Here is a 17,003-nt window from a genome sequence, read left to right as displayed (position 1 = left end):
CTAATTCATCTTACAAAGTTTCTGGAGGAAAGTGATATTCTTTAAAATCACTTAACTCATATTAACCCTATAAACTAAGTAATAATCAGGGCTTGCAATGAGAAGGGAAATCGATGGTCTTGTGAGTTCTCTTAGGCGGATAAGCTAGATGTGGCTGATAGGAGGTGATGTGTGATGAAGAACAAGGGCTTTAGAAGCTGATGGGTGTGATTTGAATGCTGGGTCCTCTCCATTCTAGCTGAGTCACCTTGGGAAAATTACTTCTGTTTTCTAAGATGCATTTCTCGTCTGAGAAATGGAGATAACATGAATTCCCAAGATTATTGTAAACATTTCAAATAATATATTAGAAATATCTTACATTTCTATTAACATGCATTTCCTTTTACATTATTCCTTTAAAAATTTAGAAAACATATCTGCGCTTTTAAAGTTTAGATTGTTCTGGTTTGGGATACTGCCAACTTGATGGAATTTTGACAATGTGGAAGGAAGCATTTGCTCTGCCCAAATCAGCAAAATCAGAGCGTTACAAGATTGTGTGACTCAGTATTTGGAGAGCCTGGCTGCCCCACCTTCTCATGAAGTCCAGCTTAGGGCGGCAAGAGCCTGTGTTGGAGCGCTCCTTCCAGGGTCCAGACTTGAAAAAGAAATGCGTGAACCATCACTCTCTGGCAGAAGTTTCTTTTCTTTTGCCTCACCACTATCTCATTTATGGAAAAGCTAATTTTATATCATTACCTTCTGTGTTTCTCTTCAATGTTTCAAATATTTTTTAATTTTTCAGATTGCACGATTTCTTTAAATAATTAACTCCAGGGAATATAAATAACACAGTTTGCATAATATCAAGAAACTTTATTCTTTAAATATACAAAGATTATATAATTTATTATAATCTCCTGCCACTCTGATTACTATATTCAAAACACTATTTGAAAGAGACTAGTCTATGTTTTTCTTCTTCCCTATCTTGAAAATGAACAAACAGGAGAATTCTCATTGAGAGCTTTCATTCTCTTTGTGATTCTGAAATATGATTTTTGAGCAAAGCTTGTAAATAGCTCCTCACCTGTTGAACTAAGATAATTTATGTTGGCTTGAGGGAGAAGATATTTCCTTGATTTTCCTATGAACCATCTGAGTGACTGGAGCAGTAACAAATTTTGGTAAGCTGAAATTGTTTCCTTGAATAGTTTGCAAGTCAGTTTAAGTCGAATTTTTATACCATTTCATCATCTTATTTATATAAAGAGATCATATATTTAAGAGCAGTATGCTTCTAACAGTAAAAACACCTTTCTGTCTTTTATTACAAGTAGATGAGCCTATTCTCTTCCTGTTCCATTTGAGTGACTTAATATTTTAGATGATTAAATCCCAAATTCATGAAATTTTCCTATTTAACCATAGGCTGGAATTAAAACTAGGAGATTATAAATTTCCTTAGTTTAGGCAAATCTTGTTAAGTAAACATGCAGTGTTTTTTAAGAAAACAATTTAAGGGATGAATGCTTTACAAATAATTGGTAACCTTCTAAAATAATTCACTATGATTTATCTAGACAGAACTATCTCAGGGCATTTTACATTATATTTTGGAGGACAATGTTGGGTATCTCATACAAATTTTCCAAAGCACATTGTGTTTTCTTAAAGGCACACCAGTGGGTAAGTGGAAGGACAATGTGGTGGGATGAAATCAGACAACCAGCGGGAGAGTAGCAGTCATTGGAATAATAAGATAAATGCATTGTGGGTCTCCACGGCAACCGAGGACCCCAGCTGATCCTCCTTCCCTCCACCTCCATGTGGAAGAACCCACCTGTGCCATGTCTTACCCTGCTGCAGAGACTAGTGTTCTCCTGCTATATTAAATTGTTCCAGCGACTTCCCTGGCAGCAGAGAGGTTAAGAATCCGCCTGCCAATGCAGGGTTCGAGCCCTGGTCCGCGAAGATCCCACGTGCCGCGGAGCAACTAAGCCCATGTGCCACAACTACTGAGCCTGCGCTCTAGAGCCCGCGAACCACAACTACTGAAGCCCGGGCGCCTAGAGCCCATGCTCTGCAACAAGAGAAGCCATCGCAATGAGAAGCCCGTGCACCGCAACAAAGAGCAGCCCCCCCTTGCTGCAACTAGAGAAGAGCCTGAGTGCAGTAACGAAGACCCAACACAGCCATAAATAAATAAATAAACAAACAAATAAAAACAATTGTTCCAAGGATTCCAATTTATGAAACAGTACCAATTATTTAGCTGAGTCTAAATCTCTAATGCAGTTATCAAGAAACGTTTCTCTAATAAATGTTATCAATTTGCTTTTTAAAAAGATACATTCAGAATGAACAAAGATGAAGAAAATACATTTTCACGCTACATTTACAATTCATTAAGCTTCCCAGGGTTATTTGTTCTGGAAGTTAGCTGACTTGTTTTCTGACTGAGTTCTGGGAGCAGTAATGCCCGCCTGTCTCTTGTGGAGGGTGAGGTGCACGTGGAGGTGCTGTTAATGGCCTAGGTTTCCAGATGCCTTCCATTTCCTAGCTGCGTCCTCCTGCCCTCTGCCGCTTACTGGTTGTGAGTGCGTCGACAATTTTCCTTACTCTCACTGTGCCTTAGTTTCCCCCTCTATAAAATACACTTAACTCATAGAGTCATTGGTCAGGATCAAGTGAGCTAATTAATATGTATTAGAAGGCCTTCTCATAGCACTCAATAATATTTGCTATTATCATACTTATCCCTTTACTCACTTCAGACAATATATCTTCCCTCTTAGTTTCAATACCTTATCTAGTAAACTCAAGAAAATCTCTCTTGCTCATTTCATCCCACTTATTTCCAACTGGATTGTAGATGCGTGAACGTGGACACATTTCTTAAGAGATCAAGGCTGTACCCTTGCAAAGTGTTTGAGCAAATGAAAACACTGAGGCTGATGGCCCTTCTTGGCCCAGCCAAGGTCACTAGTCACAGGCAAACCAGTTACACTGGAGTCGAGGGTCAAGTAGCAGACAGACAGGTCTGGTACATGCCCTACTTCCACTGGTGATTAGTTGGGTGCCCCTGTAAAAGGATTTTGACTTTACCAAGACTCTTCAAAGACCTTTAAAGTGAGTCCAATAAAAATTCACAGGATTACTTGAGTATTAGATATAATATATGAAAAGCACAAGGTCCCTAATACTTAGAGGGTACTCACAAATGGTAGTTCTTAGTATTATCATGATTGCTAATACTATAATTATTTATTCCTTAGCAACAAATTTATTTTAATGTGACAGTCAGGATGCTGATGTGTGAGTACCTTGGTCTGTAGGGCAAAGTTGTGAATGACTGCTCAAGATGTAATTTCCTCTTGTTTGTGCCTGTTACATAAATTGTGCTAATACTGGAGTAGAACAGATTTTGTATTGGAAAATAATGTAACAGTAAGTGGTAGAACAAGGAAAAAGTGCTAAGTACATGGTGAGTTCATTGACACATTTTCCAGCCAAATCTGTCTATCTATCTTTCATCAGTTATTTTAAGCATTGAGATAGATACTGAGTGAGAAAGCATATGAAATAGAAAATACGGAAAAATTACTTCAGATTTTTCTGGTGAAATTTTAAATACTTATGACATAAATTATCTATTAGTAAAGATAGGTGCAGTGAGGAATTGGTTTTGTTACCTGCGTTGGAGGCACCAATTCCAGCTCTGCAGCCGACTCAGAGTTCAGGGCGCTTTTCCCACCACTCAGTTCTGGCTGAGATCTGTGCTCTGAGGACCTACAAGGGACACATGGAGGAAATTAATGTAAATTGAGAAGCGAATTCACCTAGAAACCCAGTCAAGAAATCTGGTTAATTTGGATCGTTGAGAACCATGGTAACAAAGCTCTCAACAGACATTTGATGAAAAAGATAACATATATTTCCATTATAATGACCACGTTTGGAATTTAAGTGGCTGCAACGTGTTAGGTGTTATTCTCTCTGACTGATTTAGAATGCAGGTCAGTTACATGCAAAGAGTAAATAAATGCAAAACCATTTTTGTTACAGAGTTCTGCTTCATTAAAAAAGTAATTTTTGGGTGGGGAGGGGAGCTTCTCACAAAGTGTCTTAGTGAGATTTGATCTTTATATAGAATTTGAAATGTCATAATAAATGGAGATGTGTGACGGGCAACCGGAGGCTGAAACATGCCGTCCTTTAGGAAGCTTTAGAAACATGGTAAGGGCCTCCCTGGTGGCGCAGTGGTTGAGAGTCCACCTGCCGATGCAGGGGACACGGGTTCGTGCCCTGGTCCGGGAAGATCCCTCGTGCCGCGGAGCGGCTGGGCCTGTGAGCCATGGCCGCTGAGCCTGCGCGTCCGGAGCCTGTGCTCCGCAATGGGAGAGGCCACAACAGTGAGAGGCCCGCGTACCACAAAAGAACAAACAAACAAACAAAAAACATGGTAAAATTCAGGTGGCTAGTTTTTCTCATGGGCATCCATGGAATATACTTAATTAGTGCATTATCCGACAATGGTGATTAAGAAAGTCAGAAAGGTTACCTGTGTAGCCAAAAACATTTAATTTAACTATTATTCATGTTGTACATTGAATATACACATATGTAAAATTACACATGCACATATTTTGATTGACTGGCTCAGTTACATGTTCAGAAAATTATCAACAAATATTGGACAAATATTGAATATTAAATTATGAATCTACCAAAATCCTTATTGGCTGAATTTTTGACAATTAAGATGAAATAATTTAGTTTTAGAAGCCACAATTATTAACATTAATAGGACGTTATAAATGGCAGCAAGTATCTGGATTGACTTAATTCTTTGGCTATTTCAGTAGACAAGTATATGACACATAAATGGCTATTTTCTTTTTTTAGTTTTTAAAAAAATATTTTAATTTATTTTTAAAATTTAAAAAAACTTTATACAATTTTTAAAGGTTACACTCCATTTACAGTTATTACAAAATACTGGCTATTCCCCGTGTAGTACAATACATCCTTGTAGCCTATCTTACACCCAATAGTTTATACTTCCCACTCCCCCATCCCTATACTGCCCCCTCAACTGATAACTACTAGTTTATTCTCTGTATCTGCAGGTCTGCTTCTTTTTTTGTTATATCCACTAGTTTGTTATATTTTTTAGATTCCACACATGTGATATCATACAGTATTTGTCTTTCTCTGTCTAATTTATCTTACTTAGCAGAATGCCCTCCAAGTCCACCCATGTTGCTGCAAATGGCAAAGTTTCGTTTTTTTATGGCTATTTTCTGATATTAAAATATCTTACCATAAAAGTTCTTTTGATCCAGTTCTAGATGAGCTTGATTTTCTCTCTGCCATGGGATGTCCCTTGCTGTTTCGATCTCCATGAAACTTAACATCATCCCATTTTTCCAGTTGTGTTTGAATGTCTACTAAGGAGACAAGAAGGGGGTGAGGGGGACGGGGGAGAATACGAGGTGCAGAGAGAAGAAGACAGATTAAGACTGAGAAGTCTTATACAAGTGAACTTTAATTAACTGATGCTCTTCTACCCCAAGACCAAAGGCTGCAAGAAAATTAATTAAAACATGTATAACTAAATAAATATGAGACCTATTAAGAGAAATGGAATGCTTTTACAGTTAAACAATCAAGTATATTTTTTTACCTGAATTTATTTCAAGAGCTGGGTGCATTCTAAATTTTGTGTATGAGCCCATGGGATCTGGTAAAGAATGAGCATATGCAGTACTATCCTATGGGCCTCCAGCTAAGAGGTGGCTTTGAGGCATTTCTGGCACATTTCTGGAAAGAAATTCTGTTTAAAGAGATGAGCCTTGTTATTAAAAGGAGGTGGGAAGAAACTGGGACACTTTTTACAAGTTTTGTTATAGACTACCTAATTTTTCACCAAAGAAGGGAATTTATAATGGGGATAGAGAAGAAGGAAGCAATGGAGAAAGTTAGTGTATGCTAGGACCATTGTCTCCCTGTGGCTGAATTCTTACAAAGAACCTGGCTGGTTCCCTCTCATGAACAGGTGTGTGACTGTGAACAATCCACTTAGACAACCTTAGAGGCCAGTTTTTTCGTTTATAAAAAGGTAGGTTTGCAGTCAGTGTCCTCTAAAGTCGTTTAAACTAAGAATTTTTTTTTTTTTTTCGGTATGCGGGCCTCTCACTGTTGTGGCCTCTCCCTTCGCGGAGCACAGGCTCCGGATGCACAGGCTCAGCGGCCATGGCTCACGGGCCCAGCCGCTCCGCGGTATGTGGGATCCTCCCAGACCGGGGCACGAACCCATGTCCCCTGCATCGGCAGGCGGACTCTCAACCACTGCGCCACCAGGGAAGCCCCCTAAACTAAGAATTTTTATGACTTCTTCACAAGGCGTTTTCTCAAAAGCAGAGAAATGAAAGTATCATTTATGTGTTTATTATATTATATTGTAATGTATTTAACAATATACCCTTATGCATATGTATAAATTTCACTTATTGAAATGGAATAAGCCTAGAGCACATGGATGATGAGGAAATAATTATAAAATTTTCCTCCAGAGAGACAGGCCTCAAAAAGTGACGTGGCAGAGGAGCGCAGATCCTGTGTGTGCAACCAGTTTGAGCAGCGTGCTGGTTCTCTTCCCTTTCTCTGTGATCTGTCCTTGGTGAGCTCATCTACACCCGTGACTGTGATGGCTATTCATAGGCTTCTGACTTTCAAATCTCTATTTCCTGCTTGGTTCTCTTTCCTGAGTTCTAGATTTACACATTTAACAGTCCATTGGACATCTCTACAGAGAAGCTCCACAGTTTCCTCATATATAACAGGTTCAAAACTGAACTTGACAATTTCCACCTTGACATCCCCCGCCCCCACCCCCCCACCTTTTCCTCTTGTACCCTTATCACAGAGTTTGGCACATTCTATATCTCTTCCTTGCTGGCATGCATATATCTACCCAGTCCACAAGTCTTGTTTTTATTTATTTATTTTTGAACTCATCTGCCTCTCACTATCCCCTCTGTCACTCTCTTACATGCCTGTATTGTCTCCCTGCCTCCATTCCTTTCTCCACACATCCAAAAGAGAAAATTCTTTCTAAAATAGAATCTGTTGATGTCACTCCTCTGAGTAAAAACCCTTCAACCCTGCCCTCCACACAAACTTAACGACCTGGCATCCAAGAACTCCCATTATCTGACCCCTGGTGACGCTCAGATTTATTTCTCAGTACTCTATCGTTCTTGAATACTGTAGCAGTGCTTGTATTTGCTTGAAAAGGCATCTTTCTGTGTTTGTCTACTTGTGTGTGACTCCCTTTCTCTTCTGCATCAGGAATGCCCTGCCCCTTCCTTCCCACCTCTCTCTGATCCATATTTTTCATCTGGCAAATTCTTACTCAACCTTCAAGACTGCTCATATAGTATCTCCTATAAGGCACCTTCTATAACCCCCTGGCTGGGTGAGGGGCTTAACCTGGGCTTTTCTTTATTGCAGCACATAGTACATATTTTATTATAATTATATTAATCATTTTTCTATCTCTCCACTAGACTGTATACTTACTAAGGGGCAGAAAGCTTATATTATTTATCTTTGTATTTCCAGCACATAGTATGGAAAACAACAGATATTTAGAGAAATGTTTACTGAACAAATGAATAAATTAATCCATGGCCATCTAACATGTATATATCACAGTGCTAAGCGATTTTACATGTATGTATATCCCCTTTAACCTTTGTAACTTTATGGATAAGTTACTAATATGCTCATTTTATGGATACTTACCCATCCATGTTTCCCTTGGCTTTCTGAAATAACTGTTACCTTTCTTTTTCTTAAGAAAGGGGAGCTTAATTGACTGGTTCCATGATCTGAGGTTAAGGTCTCCTTTCTCGGGAAGATGTACAGTGGAGAGAAGTACAGGCTTTGAAGTTAATTAGAGCTTGGCTCAAATTCCAGCTCTTCCTCATACTAACTGGGATCTTGGGCAAGTTATTTAAATTTGAAAATTTGGTTCCTCATTCATTTCAAAGAGTTGTGATGAATTAACAGGCTAATATATGTAAATCACGAAGCACAGGTCTGGACATTGTAAGTCATCAGTGAATGGCAGCTGTTATTATTGTATTGGACGTATCCCCACACATGTTACATGTTACTGTTCCTTCTGGCTGTTCCCGGACCTTGGGTTAGAGTTTTCTCTTTCTAGACTCTCTTCCCCTCTAGACTGAATTCTCCTAGAGAGCAAGATTCATGTCTTATTTTTATTGTAACTCCAGTGCCTAGTGTGGTACCTGCCATCTATCAGAAACTCAATACAAATGGGTTGTACAAATAAATGTATAAATCCACACGAGTTCTGCAAAGTTGAGCTCCCCAACTGCTATTTAATCTAAGCACAAAGAAGTGTGTCCTGTCCAGTTTCCTACATAGAATTAATCTTTTCTACTGTTTGTCCATGGTTTTAATGTCATTTGTAGAACTTCCTTGTTGTATTAAGCACAAGTGAACAGCAGCAGACACGAGCTATTGCCTTACCTAAGTCTAGGGATGCCGTCTCTGGGTTTCGGAGAGCCTGGCCTCTCTGCTCAGCATCCGCACTGATGAGGTCAGGCCCATCAACCTTTTTCTTGAGGGATGAGGTTTTCGATGAGGTCTCCAACTTCTTGGCTTTGGTTTGGGTTTGAGAGACGGGTTCACTCAGGTCAAGGAGATCTAAACCTGTGGTCAATACTATCAAAGTTGGAAGAGGTTAAGAGAAGCTCACTCACTGCTCTGAAATTGTTTTTTAAAAATAGGTTTCAGTTGGGTGCAGAAGGATTTTGTGTTTGTAGTGTAGGTTAGAAGAACCAAATTAAGTTAGCTCACCACTGATATATAAAAATAGTTTGTATTTAGACTGGGAAGCTTGCTGCATGTCCTCCTTTATTTGTCACGGTAGAAATCTGCAGGACTTAGACCAGCCTCACCAGTGATGAAGGTTTGAACGGAATTAAAATGATAAAATTGAATCTGAGTTCAGGTACTATTTACTTTATGGCTTTGCTTTATAAAGAGGTTTATTTCAGAGTGCAGTTTTTCCAGAGCAATCTATCATATTCAGAGAGATGCTTGCAAAACAGTGATGAGGAAGATTTGGTAGTTTCTGAATGTCTCTGTGCTTTAATTTCAAACTACTAAAGTATCCAGGGTATAAAGGAATGCTGTTAATAATCTTTTATTTAATTAAGCAGTTCAATCAGAAAACGGCTTGCTGTTTGGGCTCACACTAGAGAGGTATTTTATAATCCATAGTTAATGAATAGGGTACACATGTTAATGCCTTTGGTGCTTAATATGCAAATTTAAATTTCAGTGTAACAAACCATAAAATGGTTACACTTTTACTTCCCAGCAGGTTGATTACACTGTGTTAAATACTCTAATGAAGGCAGAAATAATAATTTGTTCAAATGCAAACTAGGCAAATGAGAATTAAAAAGGCAAGCTCTGTAACCCTTCATTCTTGTTTCTCATAAGTGCAAGTGTTTGACTAACTCATTGTGAGAAATGGAAAATTCCTATTAGAAAAAGTCCCTCCAGCCCTACCTCTCTTTCAGCCCTGGCACCTGGGGGGCTGGCTTCTGAACTGGCCTGACCTAGGGTCTCTTCACCCGGCTAGCTTAGGAAAGCTACTCAAGTGACAGGGACACTCCTTGTGCAAACCCTTCCCAGCACCGTCTACAACCTCCGCACCTCTCCTTCTCCTCTTTGATCTCCCGGCTTGTCTCTTGGTAGGAAATGGATTTTTGTTGACATCTCAACACTCTTCCATCTATTTCCCACTTGCATTCAAGGCAGAGCCAGGGCTTAATTAATTTCACAACCAGGATTTCTTTAGTACTGAACGTTGAGCTCCTCATGAGCTAACCATCCTACGGGATTCTTAGGATAGAATCTTTACTCTCAGTAATCTTGCTTTCTGATTTCAGTTACAAATTACAACAGTTGGATGTTATAATGGTGAAGTGGAAAGACCTGGCTCTACCACCGCTTAGCTGTGTGACTTGGAGTAAGCTTCTTGACCTCTCTGAGTTTCAGTGTCCTCATCTGAAAAATGCAGAATCAACTCTGTCCTTTAGGTATGATACGAAGATTAAATTATCTAATCTGTAAGTCAAATGTGTAAAGTGCCAGGCATACTGTAGGTATTCAGTAAATGTTATTTCCATTCTTTGGTGGCCAATTTGTGATGCTTTTCTTTCCTTTTCCTTTTTCTTGCTCTCCTATTTTCCCCACTCCTCTCTGTTTCAGGCAAGAGTCAGATCCATACACGGACAGAAAGAGGAAACACCACCGGGAATAAAATGGAGGATGAGACAAGATATTGGTTCTACAGAAGATGCTATGAAGTAAATTTTTCATAAAAAGGCCTGAAAGTGTCCTCTCATCTGAGCTTATCTTGTCCCAGTCTTCCTGAGGAGACAGGAACCACTTTCCAATGCAAGATGCTCTGAGCTACGAGGAGTATTTTGTGGCCGGCAAGTACTTGAATGTGGGGGGAAAAGAGTAGCTTTCCGAGCTCAGCTGCCTGGCTTGACGTCTAAAATGTAAGCGCAGCAAGCAGCCAAGGTAGGCTAGGATGCCACACATTTCATATCCTTTGAATGTTTAAATGGAAATTTCCAGGCCACGGTTGCGTTGGCAGGGGTTCTATAGGCCCACCGTGATTTCCTTATAACAGAAGGAAGGAAGTGGATAACAGTCTCTGGAATGCCATATACGTCTTTTTACTAATTGCGCAAACAATTACGAATTAGTCACTTGCTCCTACACTTCTTTTAGAAACAAATTACATAGGACTCGTCTGCTTGCATATAGGAAGTACATTTGTTACAGAATAATAACTGATGAGTATTAACTTAATTCTATATCTTTCTTACCATTCAGAATAAATGAATTGCTCAAAGACTGAATTGTGAATTCAAACTTGCCTCAGTAACGTTTTTTCCCCTCCAAACTGTCCTCAGCACTTCCTGAGTTTGTTCTGAGCTCTCTGTTCCTTTGTTCTTTTCCCAGCAAATGTGAAACAACTGCTTGGCACAGACAAAAGGCCCTATTTGTTACAGTTGATGAAGGGGGTGCCTTGGAGGTTGAATGGCAAGCTTGAAGCTGAGAGAGTCCCTGGGGAACACAATTTCAAAAGCATAGAAGGATGTGTTCAGCCTTTCACTTTGTGAAGAAAGACAAATCTCATTTTAGTGTGTGAGTGTGCGTGTGTGTGTGTGCGTGTGGCGTGCACTTTAGTTAAGATAAAAATAAAGGGTCTCACTGTTTCATACGGGGTTCGAAGATAGCATAGCTTAGCATGGAAGGGGGTGTCTGCTCTACGGATTTTCTTAATCTGATTTTAAAGATTCTCTTAGGCACATGAAGGTTTGTGTCCCAGAATTTGTGTTTAAATTAAAATAATCATCTGTCATAGTGGAAGTGAAATTGTGTGTGTACAATTCTGTGAGAGGGACAGAGAGCGTGAGAGAGAGAGAGAGAGGAGATAAGGAAAGAGAGTGACTTGAAGATGCTATGCTGTTGGCTTTGGAGATAGAATATGGGGCCACAAACCAAGGAATTCTAGGTACCATGGAAAAGGCAAGGAAATGAATTCTCCTTTAGAGCCTCCAGAAGGAATGCAGCCCTCCTGACACCTTGATTTTTAGGACAGCTGAGTTCCAGAATTGTAGGATAATAAATTTATGTTGTTTTAAGCCACTGAATTTGTCGCAATTTGTTACAGCAGCAATAGGAAAATAATATAGCTGGTAGGTCAGTGTCCACAGAGGATTCAAACACAGTCCCATCACCCCCAAGCCTGTGCTCTTCACCATTTCTCCCTAGACTTTATGTGAACTTGAAAGCAATGTGCTGACCCTGTTGATGTGGCTTTGATTATTTTTTGTTTAGCTACCAATTATTTGCCAGTTTGGGTAGTCTGAGACATAATTTAAATAGTTGGCAATCTCAAAAACTTTTTTTTTTTGATAACAATTCCACTGGGTGGAATTTCCTAAAGATAGAAGATGTAATATGTTATATAAGTATTTGTTTCTATCTCTCTCAAGGACACATGATTGAAGATCACAACCTATTGAACTGGAAGGCTCCCACAGGGCACTGAAGATGTTTATGAATACTAGATTACTTGGGCCCTAGGAGGTGAGGCTGCTTAGAACAGTTAGGATAAGGTAGCACCTATTATGAAGCACTGATTTGATACGTTAATGGCAAGTACAGTGCTATTAACACCCCTACTGTATAATGAGCCTCAGATTTTCAGTGACTTTCTCTAAAGGAATAAATCTACAAGGAGTGGTCAGAGAGGACAGACCATGGACAGCCCTGACTGGGGCAGTCACAGAATGTGCTGCAAGGAGCTGATGGGATCTCTGTTCTGATTTGTAAGCTACTCTGGCATTCCAGAAAACATGGAATTCTTTAATACAATGCTTACAAAGCAAACTCCTTTAGGAAGGATTTTGCCAGTGATGTCAAATAGATAAATTGGACTTAAATAATTCAACCAAATTTTGCCTTTTTATTGGAATACATAATTAAAGCTACTTCCCAAATTTCTAAGTTCTCTAAAGTGGCATGCCATTGGGTTCATGGCTATTTGGGTTTTATAAAAATGTATTTGGAAAAATTACACTAATTCTGCAGTTAAGATATTTAATTAGGTGGCTGTGATGGCATTGTGAACTTTGTTAAGGGTATCTTTTCCCTTATATATTGGGGTCTCTTTGATAGGTATACGGGTCCCATACCAAGGAGTGATACTCTTATTTTTTAAATCTTGAAAAATGTTTCTATAGTAACTGTCCACTTAATAGCTCAAGATTATGGATACATTATTTTTAGATTATGTAGATTGATAAATGTAAACCAAGGACCCCCTATTCTTCTTGCTTTTCAGAAGAGTCTTTCCTGTACTTTGACATATATTATATTTTTGGGAGATTATAGGACAAGAAGTTACTATTGCAAGTTTTATAGTAATTACTTGTCCTATAACATAAGCAATATCTTAAAAATATCTATTTTCTAGTTACTGTCAGAGCATTTTTTACATGCATCTGTGTAAATATATATTTGCCATTTAAAAATCAAGGGTATTAGCAATCTTGGTCTATCTACCATTTAGGGACACAGTTTAAGAGGGTCGAGGAATTAACTGTCTACCTAGATTTCAGAAGAATAAAAGATAATTTAGGATGTTAATGGCAAAAAAACGGAAAACATCCTTATTTGATCAGCTTGAAGTCATCATCACTGGATGACAAAAGTTAATGTAGAAACAAGCAGAAAGTAAAAAAAAAAAAATTGAAATACTTAAGAACAAAATTACAATTTAGAACTTCTATGAGGTAGAAGATTGATATGTTCTTTTAGGGTCAGAGAGAAAAAACCCTGCATTTGGCTGACCTTTGGAAGAGATAATTGCTATATTGTTTACTTTGTGTTAAGTTATATAAGAACTATATTCTTTATATATTTAAAGACTTGTCAAGACGGTGGTACACTGGATTTATTTTTTCATTGGAAGAAAATGCCGAGTATAAAAGCCTCTCATCTTAATACAAGGTTCTTCAAATTTCTATTTGATTGACTTGGTACAACTTAAAGCAGGTCCTGCCCCATATTTTACTCCAAGATTGTTTATTATCCATTCCTTAAGTGTAAAGACATACATAATGCTTGGGATGTGATAGGCACGTAATGTTCAATGACTGTCCTGATTTCACAATGTAATTTCATACTATTCTGAAATGATGTTCCATTTAAAATGACTATTAAAAATTTGGACAGAAAATGATAACTATACCTTTTGCCCAGAAACTTTAGCTATAAAATTATTGGACCATGTTAGAATTCTTTCTAAGATGTTCGTATGTTAAAGTTTCTCCTTTTTAAAAATGTATAATAATGTGAATTATGTTGCATATTGAGATATAAATTGTGGGTCTGGAATAATTTTAAAAAAGAACTATAATCCTTAGGGATTAACAAAAATATAGTGTTTCTGCCTTGACATATATATATATATATAAATATATATATATATATTTTTTTTGACAGAAAAGAAGATAAAAAATACATTTAAAAAGAGCAACAGTCAAGGTGGTACAAATAAAACAAAGACTAAGATGATTAAATTTAATAATTCCAGTAAATATGTTAAAAATTGAGTAAATATTCCAATTATCACAGAAAAATTGTCAGAGTGAATTTTCTTTTTTTTTTTATGGTTTGAGCAAATATTGCAGTTCTGCAACAATGCTGATTTTATTTTTCAAATTTAAGTTCTCCTAAACACATAGCTCTAGAGTGCTCTTCTGTTTAGGTTACATATGGGCACCATATTTAACTGTCCAATTATCTTTTTTTTTTACATCTTTATTGGAGTATAATTGCTTTACAGTGGTGTGTTAGTTTATGCTGTATAACAAAGTAAATCAGCTATACGTATACATATATCCCCATATCTCCTCCCTCTTTTGTCTCCCTCCTACCCTCCCTATCCCACCCCTCTAGGTGGTCACAAAGCACCGAGCTGATCTCCCAGTGCTATGTGGCTGCTTCCCACTACCTATCTGTTTTACATTTGGTAGTGTATATATGTCCATGCCACTCTCTCACTTTGTCCCAACTTACCCTTCCCCCTTGCTGTGTCCTCAAGTCCATTCTCTATGTCTGAGTCTTTATTCCTGTCCTGCCCCTAAGTTCTTCAGAAACATTTTTTATTTATATATTTCTTAGATTACATATATATGTGTTAGCATACAGTATTTTTCTCTTTCTGACTTACTTCACTCTGTGTGACAGTCTCTAGGTCCATCCACCTCACTACAAAGAACTCAATTTCGTTTCTTTTTATGGCTGGGGAATATTCCACTGTATATATGTGCCACATATTCTTTATCCGTTCATCTGTTGATGGACACTTAGGTTGCTTGCACGTCCTGGCTATTGTAAATAGAGCTGCAATGAACATTGCGGTACATGACTCTTTTTTTTTTTTTTTAATAAATTTATTTTATTTATTTATTTTTGGCTGCATTGGGTCTTCGTTGCTGCGCTTGGGCTTTCTCTAGCTGTGGTGAGCAGGGGTTACTCTTCGTTGCGGTGTGTGGGCTTGCGGTGGCTTCTCTTGTTGCAGAGCACAGGCTCTAGGCACGCGGGCTTCAACAGTTGTGGCTCGCAGGCTCTAGAGCTCAGGCTGAGTAGTTGTGGCACATGGGCTTAGTTGCTCCATGGCATGTGGGATATTTCCGGACCAGGGCTCAAACCCGTGTCCCCTGCATTGGCAGGTGGATTCTTAACCACTGTCCCACCAGGGAAGTCCCCATAACTCTTTTTGAATTATGGTTTTCTCTGGGTATATGCCCAGTAGTGGGATTGCTGGGTCATATGGTAGTTCTATTTGTAGTTTTCTAAGGACCCTCCATACTGTTCTCCATAGTGGCTGTATCAATTTACATTCCCACCAACAGTGCAAGAGGGTTCCCTTTTCTCCACACCCTCTCCAGCATTTATTGTTTGTAGATTTTTTGATGATGGCCATTCTGACCGGTGTGAGGTGATACCTCATTGTAGTTTTAATTTCCATTTCTCTAATGATTAATGATGTTGAGCATCCTTTCATGTGTTTGTTGGAAATCTGTATATCTTCTTTGGAGAAATGTCTATTTAGGTCTTCTGCCCATTTTTGGATTGCATGAGCTGCTTGTGTTTTTTGGAGATTAATCCTTTGTCAGTTGCTTCGTTTGCAAATATTTCTCCCATCCTGAGGGTTGTCTTTTTGTCTTGTTTATGTTTCCTTTGCTGTGCAAAAGCTTTTGTTTCATTAGGTCCCATTAGTTTATTTTTATTTCCATTTCTCTAGGAGGTGGGTCAAAAAGGAGCTTGCTGTGATTTATGTCATAGAGTGCTCTGCCTATGTATTCCTCTAAGAGTTTTGTAGTGTGTGGCCTTACATTTAGGTCTTTAATCCATTTTGAGTTTATTTTTGTGTATGGTGTTAGGGAGTGTTCTAGTTTCATTCTTTTACATGTAGCTGTCCAGTTTTCCCAGCACCACTTACTGAAAAGGCTGTCTTTTCTCTATTGTATATTCTTGCATCCTTTATCAAAAGTAAGTTGACCATATGTGTGTGGGTTTATCTCTGGGCTTTCTATCTTGTTCCATTGATCTATATTTCTGTTTTTGTGCCAGTACCATACTGTATTGATTTCTGTAGCTTTGTAGTGTAGTCTGAAATCCAGGAGACTGATTCCTCCAGCTCCATTTTTCTTTTTCAAGATTGCTTTGGCTATTTGGGGTCTTTTGTGTTTCCATACAAATTGTGAAATTTTTTGTTCTAGTTCTGTGAAAAATGCCATCGGTAGTTTGATAGGGATTGTAATGAATCTATAGATTGCTTTGGGTAGTACAGTCATTTTCACAATGTTGATTCTTCCAAGAACATGGTATAACTCTCCACCTGTTTGTATCATCTTTAATTTCTTTCATCAGTGTCTTATAGTTTTCTGCATACAGGTCTTTTGTCTCCCTAGGTAGGTTCATTCCTAGGTATTTTATTTTTTTTGTTGCAATGGTAAATGGGAGTGTTTCCTTATTTTCTCTTGCATATTTTTTATCATTAGTGTATAGGAATGCAAGAGAATTCTGTGCATTAATTTTGTATCCAGCTACTTTACCAAATTCATTGATTAGCTGTAGTAGTTTTCTGGTAGCATCTTTAGGATTCTCTATGTATAGTACCATGTCATCTACAAACAGTGACAGTTTTACTTCTCCTTTTCTGATTTGGATTCCTTTTATTTCTTTTTCTTATCTGATTGCTGTGGCTAAAACTTCAAAAACTATGTTGAATAATAGCGGCAGAGTGGGCAACCTTGTCTTGTTCCTGATCTTAGCAGAAATGGTTTCCGTTTTTCACCACTGAGAACGACGTTGGC

General features: G+C 38.3%; 1 protein-coding gene across 1 annotated transcript in view; it reads right to left on the bottom strand.

The window, feature by feature from the left end:
- Positions 1 to 17,003, bottom strand: part of PEX5L (peroxisomal biogenesis factor 5 like) — a 109,880-nt gene that overhangs the window by 72,540 nt on the left and 20,337 nt on the right. Inside the window, exons 4-6 of the mRNA XM_027111183.1 lie at positions 8,548 to 8,742; positions 5,309 to 5,432; positions 3,678 to 3,774 (exon numbers count right to left, since the gene is read on the bottom strand). Of these exons, the coding sequence (XP_026966984.1) occupies positions 3,678 to 3,774; positions 5,309 to 5,432; positions 8,548 to 8,742 (416 nt within the window). The remainder of the gene's footprint in view (positions 1 to 3,677; positions 3,775 to 5,308; positions 5,433 to 8,547; positions 8,743 to 17,003) is intronic.

Source organism: Aethalodelphis obliquidens, unplaced genomic scaffold, assembly GCF_003676395.1.
Source record: "Aethalodelphis obliquidens isolate GAN/ISIS:26980383/991018 unplaced genomic scaffold, ASM367639v1 scaffold1, whole genome shotgun sequence".
Lineage (NCBI taxonomy): Eukaryota > Metazoa > Chordata > Mammalia > Artiodactyla > Delphinidae > Aethalodelphis > Aethalodelphis obliquidens.
This window is presented reverse-complemented; position numbering and strand designations above follow the sequence as displayed.